Raw genomic sequence first — 13,954 nt, forward strand, 5'->3', positions numbered from 1 at the left:
AGTAATCAAAATTTTAGGTGTCTTGAAAACACCTAATAACTCTAATAATATTTTAATATAGGCATGCAAGATAAAACTTCACTATTTAGGGAAGTTTTTAATGTTTAATGAGGTGTTGTGTTTTTAATATCCGATTGGGAGCCGCACAGAGTGGCTGTGGAAACCCAGCCAGATGGGCGGGGTATAAATTATTATTAGTATTAGTATTATTAAAATGTACAGCTTTCCTGTGGAAAATATGTGCTTGCTGAATACATTAATATTAAGTGGAATGCATATGACACATTTGCTCTCGATTCATCTTCTATTTATTCATTTCTTGATCATCTTCTCTTTATTTTTCAGAAAAACCAAGCCCACCCGAAAAACTGGGAGTATCAAACGTTACTAAGGATAGTGTATCTCTTGTGTGGCTAAAGCCAGAACATGATGGAGGAAGCAGAGTTGTCGGCTACCTTGTTGAAGCCCTAGAGAAAGGGCAGCAGAAATGGGTCAGATGTGCTGTAGTCAAGACAACTCATCATATTGTCCAGGGTCTCAAGGAGAATGCGGAGTACTTCTTTAGAGTATTTGCTGAAAACCAAGCTGGTCTAAGTGACCCCAAAGAGCTTCTTCATGCCGTTACAGTTAAAGAACAACTAGGTATGTGGAAATGATGCATTCTTCTTGTAATCACCTCGGTGACACTGATGGCAATTTGGCATCTGCTAGAAACAGATCATAATAACATGTCTATTTTGATCTAAAGTTGACTGGTATTTTACTTATTCTTTAAGTTTTGATGTAATTTTAATGTGTATGTGTATACTGCCTTGTGATGTTTACATGAAAGGTGGTATAAAAATAGTTTTAATTAATAAATAATAAATAGTTAGCATAGAGCTCATACAAATTCAGATGAAAATGCACTTGAAAACCATTGTTTATAACATTTTGCAAATGTATTTTTTCAGAATCTCCTGAAGTCGACATGAAAGGTTTCCCGAACCACACCGTTTATGTAAGAGCAGGTTCAAACCTAAAGGTAGAGATTCCAGTTTCTGGAAGACCATTGCCGAAGGTGACTTTATCCAGGGACGGCATTCCTCTCAAACCAACGATGAGGTTTAACACTGAAACCACAGCTGAAAGTGTCATCGTTAATCTCAAAGAAAGTGTGGCTACTGATTCCGGTAGATATGACATCACAGCTTCCAACTCCAGTGGAACTACTAAATCTTTCCTTAAGATTGTTGTCCTAGACAGACCAGGCCCTCCAGTTGGTCCTGTTGTTGTAAGTGATATCACTGAACAAGGTCTTACCCTTAAGTGGGAGCCACCTCGTTATGATGGCGGAAGTCAAGTTACCAACTACATTGTACTGAAAAGAGAAACAAGCACTGCTGTGTGGTCTGAAGTGTCTGCAACTGTTGCTAGAAACATGATTAAGATCACGAAACTTACAACAGGAGAAGAATATCAATTCCGTATTAAAGCAGAAAATCGCTTTGGCATAAGTGACCATATTGACTCAGCATGTATAACTGTGAAGCTTCCTTACAGTAAGTGACTTTTTGTTTGCTCGTTTTCTGAGTTTTTCAGGCATGTATTTATGATTTATTGACCTGTACTTAATATTCATTTAGCACCCCCTGGACCACCTTCCACACCATGGATCACCAACGTGACTCGAGAAAGCATCGTTGTTGGATGGCATGAACCTGTTTCCAATGGAGGCAGTGCAGTCATTGGCTACCATTTGGAAATGAAGGACAGGAACAGTATTTTATGGAAGAAAGCTAACAAAACGATTATACGCACAACTCACTTCAAGGCCTCCAATATCACCGCCGGTCTCATTTATGAGTTCAGAGTGTATGCAGAAAATGCAGCTGGTATTGGAAAAGCAAGCCATCCCTCTGATGCAGTTCTTGCTATAGATGCCTGTGGTATGTAGTCTGTAGTAAAGGATAAGAATCATATTTCAAATAATGAATTTAATAGAAAATATTTATTTGGTGAGTCATTGTTGAATGAACACATTAATTCCAAATGTTGTTGCTGTTTCATACTGCAGAGCCGCCAAGAACCCTTCGTGTCAAAGATATTTCCAAAACATTTGTCAATCTTTCTTGGACACAGCCAGCTTTTGATGGTGGCAGCAAAATTACTGGATATATTGTTGAGAAACGTGATCTTCCAAATGGAAGATGGACAAAAGCAAGCTTCACCAATGTCATTGAGACTAATTTCACTGTATCAGGATTGACTCAAAACTCCCAATATGAATTCCGTGTTTTTGCTAAGAATGCTGCTGGTTCAATTAGCAATCCATCTGATGTTTTAGGCCCTATAACATGCGTGGATACATATGGTAAGAAATTAATAACGCATAACCACTGATATCCAGTTATATGTTTGAGTTTAAGGTAAATACTGTTAACAGAAATTCTAATTTGAATTCAGGGGCCTTAGCTGGGCAGCACAGTACAGTTTCAAGCTTGCCTTTCACTATCAGAGGATACTAGGAAATTATTATTTGGCACTGAATGCTGCTTTGTTATCAATCTTTCTGAGAATTTCAAAAATGTTAATATATTTTCTATTCCGCTTCTTTTTCATTAAGGTGCACCTGAAATTGATGTACCCCCAGAATATACAGAAGTAGTCAAATACAAAGCAGACACAGCAATTAAACTGAAACTTGGCATCTCAGGAAAGCCTGTGCCTACAATTGAGTGGTTCCACAATGGTAAAGAAATACATACCAGTGCCCAGGTATCCATTGAAAACACCACAGAATCTTCAGCTATACTGATCAAAGAAGCAACCCGTATTAACAGTGGAAGTTACGAACTGAAATTAAAGAATGCCATGGGTTCTGCATCTGCCACCATTAGGGTACAGATACTTGGTATGTTTGGAGCATTTTCATATTATTTTCTTCTGTCAATTCAACTAGCTGTATCCATTATTGCCTATTTAAAATATATAATTTTCTTGCATATTAAACAGATAAACCAGGACCACCAGGTGGACCTATACATTTCAAAACTGTCACCGCAGAAAAGATTACCCTTACGTGGCAACCGCCAGCAGATGATGGAGGTGCTGCTGTAACACATTACATTGTTGAGAAACGTGAGACAAGCCGTGTGGTATGGTCTGTGGTTTCAGAGAAACTTGAAGAATGCATTGTCACTACCACAAAAGTCATAAAAGGAAATGAATATATATTCCGTGTACGAGGCGTAAACAAATTTGGTGTTGGTGAACCGCTGGAATCTGACACTGTCATAGCTAAAAATGCATTTGGTAAGTTAAAGCAGATGGCCATTAATACCTTTTTTATTATCTCTAGGTGATTACCTATTAGTTTATATTGACCTAATGTTATTTTTGTTTCAATAAAAATGCAGTTACACCTGGACAACCTGGTATACCAGAGGCTTCCATGATAACTAAACAGTCTATGACCATAGTCTGGAGCAGGCCAACTGTAGATGGTGGTAGCGAGATAAATGGATATTACCTTGAGAAACGGGATAAGAAAAGTCTAAGCTGGTTCAAGGTGTCTAAAGAAACCATTCGTGACACCAGGCAGAAAGTGACGGGACTAACAGAAAGCAGTGAATATCAGTTCAGAGTTTCTGCTGTGAATGCAGCTGGGCAAGGTCCCTTCTCTGACGCATCGGACTTCTACAAAGCTGAAGATCCTATAGGTAAGAAACCTTTCATTGGATTGTGCAAAAATGCAAAGGTCAAATTATACACATTCTTGAAACTGTGTAAGGGCATATATTGCTCTAAGTTATTGCTATTAGTTGTCAGGGTTGTCAAGTCTCATTTTTGTTACTTGCATTTTGCAGAAAAACCTGGGCCACCTCTTAAGCTAAAAGTTGTGGATACTACAAAGACATCTGTCACACTCAGCTGGACTAAACCAGCCTATGATGGAGGAAGTGCAATTACCAGCTATGCTATTGAAAAGAGAGAAGGGGAAGAAGAAGAATGGACTCTGGTCAGTGCAAGAGGAGAAGTGCGAACCACAGAGTATGTTGTTTCTCACCTTCAGCCAGGAATCAATTACTACTTCCGTGTAGCTGCTATAAATTATGCTGGACAAGGTGAACCCATTGAAATGACAGAAGCTGTACAAGCTAAAGACATACTTGGTATGTAAATTCTATTATTATATTTAATATTCAGTATTTTCATCTTTTCCCCAAATACGAATTATTTTTCTTTTAACTTAATTTTATTATTATTTTATGTTTTGCAGAGGAGGCACAGATTGATCTAGATGTTGCTCTCAGAACCTCCATTGTGGCTAAAGCAGGTGAAGATGTACAGATAATGATTCCATTCAAAGGAAGACCACCTCCAACTGTCACATGGAGAAAGGGTGACAAAAATCTAGGTGTTGATGAAAGATACAGCATTCAGAACACAGAATCGTCCACACTCCTTAGTATTCCTCAAGTCACTCGCAATGACACAGGAAAATATGTCCTCACTATTGAGAATGGAGTTGGAAAACCCAAAACTTCATTTGTGAACGTTAAAGTCCTTGACACTCCATCTGCATGCCAGAGACTGCATCTTAAACATGTTTCTCGTGGAACTGTGACATTGGTATGGGACCCACCACTCATCAATGGTGGTTCTGAAGTAACAAATTATGTCATTGACAAAAGAGATGCCACAAAGAGAGCATGGTCCTCTGTTACAGCCAAGTGCTCTAATACATCATTTAAGATAACTGACTTGTCAGAGAAGATCCCATACTTCTTCCGTGTTCTTGCAGAAAATGAAAATGGATTGGGTGAACCATGTGAAACTTCAGAACCAGTGAAAGCAGCAGAAGTCCCTGGACCTGTACGGGATCTGGCCATGAAAGATTCAACAAAGACGTCTGTCACTTTACAGTGGAGCAAACCTGAATTTGATGGTGGTAGTATCATAACTGATTACGTTATTGAGAAGAAACTGAAGGATGAACATGAATGGTCATATGCAGGGGCAAGTAAAGCATGCGAATTTGAAGTTGAAAAACTTAAGGAGCTTTCTGTTATGGAGTTCAGAGTTTCTGCAAAGAATGAAAAAGGAAGAAGTGATTTTTCTGTAATTGGACCCATTACAGTGAAAGACTATGTAATAACACCTGAAGCAGACCTTTCTGATATACCTGGAGGACAAGTAACAGTGAGAATAGGTTATAATGTACATGTTGAATTACCATATAAGGGAAAGCCCAAGCCAACTATGAGCTGGCTGAAAGACAACATTCCTCTTAAAGAAAGTGAACAGGTTCGCTTCAAGAAAACTGAAAACAAAATAACTTTAAGCATTAAGAACGTGAAAAAAGAAAATGGTGGCAAATATACCTTAATTCTTGATAATGGTGTTCACAGGAAGTCATTCCCAATCACAGTTATAACACTTGGCCCACCATCTAAGCCCAAGGGACCCATTAAACTAGACGAAATCAGAGCAGATAGTATGGTTCTTTCATGGGGTGTTCCTGAAGATGATGGGGGAGGAGAAATCACCGGCTACAGCGTTGAGAAGCGTGAAACCTCACAGACCAACTGGAAAATGATCTGTTCTAGTGTGTCAAGGACAACCTTCAAAGTTCCCAACCTTGTTAAAGATGCAGAGTATCAGTTCAGAGTCCGCGCAGAAAACAGATACGGAGTGAGCCCACCACTAAACTCCATTGAGGTCATAGCAAAACACCAGTTCAAACCACCAGGTTCACCAGGGAAGCCTGTTGTTTACAATGTGACAGCTGATGGAATGACCATATCTTGGGATGCTCCGGTCTATGACGGAGGAGCAGAAATTACTGGATACCATGTTGAAAAGAAAGAACGAAATAGCATATTGTGGCAGAAAGTCAATTTGTCACCAATATCTAATAGAGAATACAGAATTACTGGATTAATGGATGGTTTGGACTACCAGTTCCGTGTATATGCAGAAAACTCTGCTGGATTAAGCTCCGCTAGTGATCCAAGCAAATTTGCCTTGGCCGTTTCCCCAGTAGGTAAGTGACTGATCACTGAATATAATGCACCTGTCTCAACACGCTGTTGGAATTTATGCTGAATTATATTACTATTAATGCACCTGTGTTTCTTTCAGATCCACCTGGCACCCCTGATTACATTGATGTGACTAGGGAGACTATTACTCTGAAGTGGACAGCACCTCTGCGTGATGGAGGCAGCAAGATTGTGGGCTACAGTATTGAGAAACGTCAAGGAAGTGGTGATCGCTGGGTCAGATGCAATTTTATTGATGTCAGTGAATGCCAGTATACAGCTACAGGACTTAGCCCCGGCGATCGGTATGAATTCAGAATACTTGCAAGAAACGCTGTTGGAACTATCAGCCCTCCTTCTCAGTCTTCGGGCTATATCATGACCAGAGATGAAGCCGGTAAGCCTTATTTATAAGCATGTTACGTGTAAGCTCTCCTAAAGTTTATGGGCCACCGCACTTTATTTACAGCCAATGGCTGTATTACTGAATGACTTTGAATTCTGGCGACTATCTCACTATCTGCTAAGCAACTGATTAACACTGCCCATTGCTACTAACACTGTAAATCAGGAGTAGGCAACCTTTTCCATCCAAAGCACACAGTCCCTCATGGATAATCTTCATGGGGACACATGCTTGGTGTGGACAGCAGAGGCAAAAATGGACAGAGCAGTGGATGTGGCTCTTACTTTTGTTCAGTAGGCTACATTCCAGACATGCAAAAATAAGAGGCTTCTACTTTTCTCTCTCTCCCTCTCTTATGTCTCTCAGAAGGAAAATGACTGTGTGTGTGTTTGTGTGTGTGTGTATCTTTGTATTAATGTAACATTTTCATATACAGCTGTGTATTTTTGTAATATTTTGTTTAAGTTGTCTGTTTTTGCTTCAGTTTTCTGTACAGCATTTTGAGTTATTTTTAATATAGTAAGTGATGTACAAATTAGTTAATCAATCAATCCTCGATGTAGCCAAGCAAGGGGTATTATCACTCTTCAGAGACACATTCCAGTCATGCAAAAGCACTTGAGCAGACTTCCTCATCCTCAGCCCTCCAGATGTTTTGAGACTACAATTCCCATCATCCCTGATCACTGATCCTGCTAGCTAGGGATCATGGGAGTTGTAGGCCAAAAATATCTGGAGGGCCGAGGTTGAGGAAGCCTGCACTTGAGGAATGTGTGAAGCTGCCTCAGAGAGGGTTATGACTTGAGGAGAGTGGGGATGACTGACTAGGGAAAATCCTGAGGGCTAACTGGAAAGCTTGGGCTTCCTCATCCCTGCTGCAAAAGATCATAAACGTGAACTGAGTGACTCAATTTTTAAAAAAAACCACAAACTGATATTATGCGGAAGTTTTGTATTTACTATTAAGTGACACTCTGACATAAAATAACTAGTATAGCTCTTTATATTGTTTTGTAAGAAAATACATTGCTGACCATTAAGTGAACATTATTTTACTTCTTTTTATTCTTTAGTTGCGCCAAATATTGAGTTCGGTGCCGAACATTTCGAAGGTCTTACAGTGAAAGCTGGGGAAAGCATAAGGTTTAAAGTTTTCATCACAGGCCGGCCAGTTCCTCAGGTGATGTGGTATAAAGATGGACAAGAGATTGACAAGAGGCTGAATATGGAAATAAACAATGCTATTGGCTATAGCACCTTGTTTGTTAGAGATGCTTCCCGGGAACATCGTGGAGTATACAGAATAGAAGCCAAGAATGCATCGGGCACCAGACAGGCAGACATAACCATAAGAGTACACGGTAACTTTCCTTATATGAAATTGAGCAACTTTTATTTAGCATTCTGTTCATTCTATATTAAAATAAGAACAGATAAAAATAACTGATAATTGACTGTTACAGATACCCCAGGAAAAGTCGGTGGGCCAATACGATTCACCAATGTTACTGAAGAGAAGGCGTCATTGTGGTGGGAGGCGCCTGCTAACGATGGCTGTGCAGCCATTACTCATTACGTGATTGAAAAGCGTGAGACCAGCCGAGTATCCTGGGCATTGATTGAAGACCACTGTGAAACATGCAGCTACACAGCACACAAATTAATAAAGGGCAATGAATACCAGTTCCGTATCTCAGCAGCTAACAAGTTTGGTGTCGGCAGGCCACTGGAATCTGATCCAATCGTAGCACAGGCACATTATAGTAAGTTTACATTAAATTGAGAAATCTTAAATTACAGTGTTGGCAACCTTGTTGAGGATGTTATCTGATTGGCTTCTTTTATTTTACAGCTGTCCCTGAGGCTCCTGGCACTCCAGAACCAAGCAACGTAACAGGAAACAGCATTACACTTACATGGACAAGGCCAGCATCAGATGGTGGAAGTGACATTAACCAATATATCTTGGAGAGGAGAGAAAAGAAAAGTATTCTCTGGGTTAAAGTGTCCAGCAAGAGGCCCATTTCTGAGACACGGTTCAGAGTCACAGGCCTAACCGAAGGCAATGAATATGAGTTCCATGTCATGGCGGAAAATAACGCAGGAGTTGGGCCGCCAAGTGGTGTCTCAAGGCTGATTAAATGCAGAGAGGCAGTTCATCCACCAAGTGCTCCTACTGTTGTCAAAGTGACCGACACATCAAAGACAAGTGTCAGCTTGGAATGGACCAGGCCTGTTTTCGATGGAGGCCTGGAAATAATTGGCTACATCATCGAAATGTGCAAAGCAGATTTAGGAGAATGGCATAAAGTCAATGCTGAGACTTGCATTGCTACCAAGTACACTGTGGTTGATCTAGAACCAAACGAAAACTACAAATTCCGAGTCAGTGCTGTAAATGGTGCAGGCAAAGGAGAAAGCTGTGAAGTTTCTGCTTCGGTGCAAACAATAGATAGACTCTCTTCACCAGAACTTGATATTGATGCTAGCTTCAAGCAGACACATATTGTCAGAGCAGGTGCAACTATCCGTCTGTTTATTGCCTTCAAGGGCAGACCTGTTCCTACTGCTGTATGGTCCAAAGCAGATTCATCTCTTAGCCTGCGTGCTGACATACATACAACAGACTCATTCAGTACATTAACTGTGGAGAACTGTAACAGAACAGATGCTGGCAAATACATATTGACTGTAGAAAACAACAGTGGTAAGAAATCTGTTGCCTTCACTGTTAAAGTACTAGACACTCCAGGGCCACCAGGGCCCATTACATTTAAGGATGTGACCAGAGACTCTATCACTTTAATGTGGGATGCTCCTATTTTGGATGGAGGTGCTCGCATCCATCATTATGTCGTGGAGAAGCGAGAAGCAAGCCGTCGCAGCTGGCAGGTTGTCAATGAAAAATGTACTCGTCAAATTGCTAAGGTCACAGATCTTGCAGAAGGTGTGCCCTATTTTTACCGTGTTTCAGCAGAAAATGAATATGGAATAGGTGAACCTTGTGAATTAACAGAGCCAGTTGTAGCCACAGAAGAGCCTGCTCCACCTAAGAGATTAGATATTGTTGATACTACCAAGTCATCTGCAATACTAGCCTGGCTGAAACCTGATCATGATGGTGGTAGTCGCATCACTGGATACCTCCTAGAGATGAAACAAAAGGGATCTGACTATTGGCTTGAAGCCGGTCAAACTAAACAGCTGACTTTTACAGTTGAAGGTCTTATAGAGAACAATGAATATGAGTTCCGTGTCAAAGCAAGGAATAACGCTGGCTACAGTCAACCAAGAGAAGCCTTTTCTTCTGTTATTATTAAAGAGCCACAGATTGAGCCAACTGCAGATCTCAGTGGAATAACTAAACAACTTATAACTTGCAAAGCTGGTAGCTCTTTCACTATTGACATACCAATTAGTGGACGTCCTGTTCCAAAGGTAACATGGAAACTTGAAGAAATGAGACTCAAGGAAACAGACAGAGTGACTATAAAGACAACAAAGGAAAGAACCACACTGACTGTTAAGGAGAGCATGAGAGGTGACTCTGGTAAATATTATTTGACACTTGAGAACACAGCTGGCGTGAAAACTTTCACTGTCACAGTCGTTGTTATTGGAAGACCTGGTCCAGTTACACGCCCCATAGAAGTATCATCTGTGACAGCCGAATCCTGTGTGTTGTCATGGAAGGAGCCTGAAGATGATGGTGGCACTGGTATTACAAACTATATTGTTGAAAAACGTGAATCTGGTACAACAGCATGGCAACTGGTAAATTCCAGCGTCAAACGTACACAGATCAAAGTAACTCACCTCACTAAATATATGGAATACACTTTCCGTGTAAGCTCAGAAAACAGATTTGGTGTCAGCAAGCCAGTAGAATCAGTACCGATAGTGGCTGAGCATCCATTTGGTAAGTAATAATTGTTTTAACAGATGTGCATAAATTAATTCCTTTTTTTAAAAAAAAACCAAAACCAAACAAACACAGCAGTATTTAACAGTATTTCCCTTTATTTTCTTTCATCAGTCCCACCAAGCCCACCCACTAGACCCGAAGTCTATTTTGTTTCTGCCAATGCCATGTCCATTCGGTGGGAAGAACCGTATCATGATGGCGGCAGCAAAGTTGTTGGATACTGGATTGAAAAGAAAGAACGCAACACAATCCTTTGGGTGAAGGAAAACAAATCTCCATGTACTGAATGTAACTACAAAGCTACAGGGCTCGTGGAAGGTCTGGAGTATCAATTCAGAATATATGCATTAAACGCTGCTGGGCTGAGCAAAGCCAGTGAAGCTTCAAGATCTGTCTTGGCCCAAAATCCTGTTGGTAAGTATAACTGGTAGAGAGAAAGTGTGTGTCCTATGACTATTTAAAGGAACAATGGAGTGATATTTTTGCATTATGTTCTCTTACAGATCCACCGGGCAGGCCAGAGGTCACAGATGTAACAAGGTCTTCAGTGTCATTAACCTGGTCTCCCCCACTTTATGATGGTGGAAGCAAAATTGTTGGCTATATTGTAGAACGCAAACCATACAATGAAGCCGGAGATGGACGCTGGCTGAAATGCAACTATACCATTGTCTCTGAAAACTCCTTTACCGTGACAGCTCTTAGTGAAGGAGAGGAATACGAATTCCGTGTTTTGGCAAAGAACGCTGCTGGTGTAATTAGCAAGGGTTCTGAATCTACTGGCCCTGTTGCCTGTAAAGATGAATACTGTAAGAGATGTTCATGTGGGTTTTAAAATTAGGTCATGAATTGTCCATATTTTAAGCGATCAAAATACACATTTATTTCTTTTGCTTTTTTTTTCATAGCACCGCCTAAAGCTGAACTGGATGCCAAATTGCAAGGAGACGTTGTAACAGTTAGGGCTGGATCTGACCTGGTTCTTGAGGCATCGATTGGAGGAAAACCAGAACCCAAAGTATTTTGGTCTAAAGGTGACAGAGAACTGGACCCAAGCGAAAAGGTCGCTTTGCAATACACAAGCAAGCATGCTGTTGCAATCATCAAGTTCTGTGACCGAAGTGATACTGGAAAATACACATTAACTGTTAAAAATGCCAGTGGGACAAAGCAAGTTGCTGTCCTTGTCAAAGTGCTTGGTGAGTATTTCATATCTGCTAGTTTTCTGTGGCTATTTAACTTCTTTCCTTTAAAGTTTCATTTTGAGATTAAAGAATTTCTTTCACTGCAGTAATTATCCTTTTACTCTTTGTCAATAGATTCGCCTGGTCCATGCGCTGGCAAAATCACCATAAGCAGAGTTACAGAAGAGAAGTGTACCTTGGCTTGGCGGATGCCTCAAGAAGATGGAGGGGCAGAAATTACTCATTACATTGTAGAGAGACGCGAGACAAGCAGACTGAACTGGGTTATTGTTGAACCCGAATGTCCAACACTGTCATGTGTAGTAACCAGACTTATAAAGAATAATGAATATATATTCCGTGTAAGAGCTGTCAACAAATATGGACCAGGTGTTCCACTTGAAACAGAACCCATTATTGCTAGAAATTCATTCAGTAAGTACTTCTCTAGCCTTGTGAAGTCTTTCCCCTTTGGGGAGAGGCACAAAGTAAGTTGTGTTATACACAATAAATGTGAAATACCTAATTCTTTTCCTGCCTTTAATAAATATTTACAGCTATCCCATCACCACCTGGTGTTCCTGAATCAGTGGGTGCTGGCAAAGAGCATGTCATTATTCAGTGGCTGAAGCCAGAGTCGGATGGGGGTAACGAGATCAGGACCTATCTTGTAGACAAACGAGAAAAGAAAAGCCTACGCTGGACCCGCGTTAACAAAGACTACATCATTTATGACACAAGACTGAAAATTACTGGTCTAATGGAAGGCAGCGAATATCAGTTCCGTGTCACTGCAGTAAATGCTGCTGGCAACAGCGAGCCTAGCGATGCTTCGCAGTACGTTTTGTGCAGAGACCCATCATGTAAGTTCATTCATTTATATTCATTAATATTGTAGATTAAACAATATGAAGACCGCATAGGCCTTGAATCTAGAAGGTCCAGTGGTGCTGTTTGGACCATTCACCACAGCACCAAAGAGAATATATTTATTTATTTTTAAGCCATTTTTATGCCACCAGGATGGATGCCTTAGAATGATAGAATCATAGAACTGTATAGTTGGAAGTGACCCCAAGGGTCATCTAGTCCATCAGCCTGCAATGCAGGAATCTCAACTAAAGCATACATGAACATTGGCCATCCAACCTCTTCCTAAAAACCTCCAGTGAAAGAGAGTCCACCACCTCCCAAGGGAGTCTGTTCCACTACTGAACAGCTCTTACCATCAGAAAGTTATTGCTGATGTTTAGTCAGGACAAATTATTCCAATTGGTTTGGTTCCTAGCCTCCAGAGTAGGAGAAAATGAGCTTGCTCCATCTTCCCAGTGACAGTCCTTTAGATATTTGAAAATGGCTATCATATCTCCTGTCAACCTGCCCTTGAACAGCCTAAACATATGCAACTTTGTCTGCAGCAAGAAAGGTGAGGGCTGAATTTTAAGGGACAAGCTACAAGAGGGAGAAAAAGGAGATAACATGTGGAAGTTCCTTCAAATAATAATAATAATAATAATAATAATAATAATAATAATAATAATAATAATAATAATATAATATAAAATAATAATAATAATAATAATAATAATAATAATAATAATAATAATAATAATAATAATAATAACAATAATAATAAAATAATAATAATTTATTTCTACCCCACCCGTCTGGCTGGGTTTCCCCAGGCACTCTGGGTGGCTTCCAACAGAAGGTTAAAAATACATTAAAACATCAGTCATTAAAAATTTCCCTAAACAGGACTGCCTTCAGATGTCTTATAGTTGTTTATTTCTTTGATGGGAGGGCATTCCACTCCAAAGTGTTTCGTGTACTCCTGAACCTTCTAAGCCCTATTATTCTATTGTATCACTTTCTTGCATACCACAAGCTAAAGAAACAGCAGCACCTTAAACACATCTGTTCCTTGGGAGCAGGCTGTACTGAAACAGATAGCCAGTGTTAAAATTATATCCCGATCCAAGTACAGGAGCAGTTCAAAATATATAATCATAGCTACTACAGAAGTGTTTAAATGATTATTCATTCAGGTTTTAAGGATCCACTGTAGTAACATGAAGTGTGTATTTTTTTTCCTTTCCAAAGATACTCCTGCTCCACCTTCACCGCCAAGAGTTGTGGACACTACTAGAACTAGCATAAGCTTGGCTTGGACAAAGCCCATGTATGACGGTGGCGTTGATTTATTAGGCTATGTCCTTGAAATGAAAGAAGAAGGAACTGAACAATGGTATCGGGCCCATAGCACTGCCACCATAAGAAACACCGAATTCACAGTGACTGGTCTGAAAATAAGCCAGAAGTACCGCTTTAGAGTGGCTGCCACAAATGTAAATGGTATGAGTGAATACAGTGAGACCCCTGCTGAAATAGAACCTGTGGAAAGGCTAGGTAA

General features: G+C 40.2%; 1 protein-coding gene across 1 annotated transcript in view; it reads left to right on the forward strand.

Moving 5' to 3' along the window:
* LOC310691422 (titin-like) overlaps positions 1-13,954 on the forward strand; it is a 284,446-nt gene that overhangs the window by 254,133 nt on the left and 16,359 nt on the right. Inside the window, exons 279-297 of the mRNA XM_083471213.1 lie at positions 346-642; positions 954-1,541; positions 1,626-1,928; positions 2,057-2,353; positions 2,606-2,893; positions 2,995-3,294; positions 3,399-3,701; positions 3,849-4,154; positions 4,262-6,028; positions 6,127-6,423; positions 7,506-7,793; positions 7,896-8,195; positions 8,285-10,351; positions 10,469-10,771; positions 10,861-11,166; positions 11,266-11,556; positions 11,677-11,976; positions 12,099-12,404; positions 13,645-13,950. Of these exons, the coding sequence (XP_083327339.1) occupies positions 346-642; positions 954-1,541; positions 1,626-1,928; positions 2,057-2,353; positions 2,606-2,893; positions 2,995-3,294; positions 3,399-3,701; positions 3,849-4,154; positions 4,262-6,028; positions 6,127-6,423; positions 7,506-7,793; positions 7,896-8,195; positions 8,285-10,351; positions 10,469-10,771; positions 10,861-11,166; positions 11,266-11,556; positions 11,677-11,976; positions 12,099-12,404; positions 13,645-13,950 (9,213 nt within the window). The remainder of the gene's footprint in view (positions 1-345; positions 643-953; positions 1,542-1,625; positions 1,929-2,056; positions 2,354-2,605; positions 2,894-2,994; positions 3,295-3,398; positions 3,702-3,848; positions 4,155-4,261; positions 6,029-6,126; positions 6,424-7,505; positions 7,794-7,895; positions 8,196-8,284; positions 10,352-10,468; positions 10,772-10,860; positions 11,167-11,265; positions 11,557-11,676; positions 11,977-12,098; positions 12,405-13,644; positions 13,951-13,954) is intronic.

Source organism: Podarcis liolepis, assembly GCF_965112155.1.
Source record: "Podarcis liolepis genome assembly, chromosome: 1".
Lineage (NCBI taxonomy): Eukaryota > Metazoa > Chordata > Lepidosauria > Squamata > Lacertidae > Podarcis > Podarcis liolepis.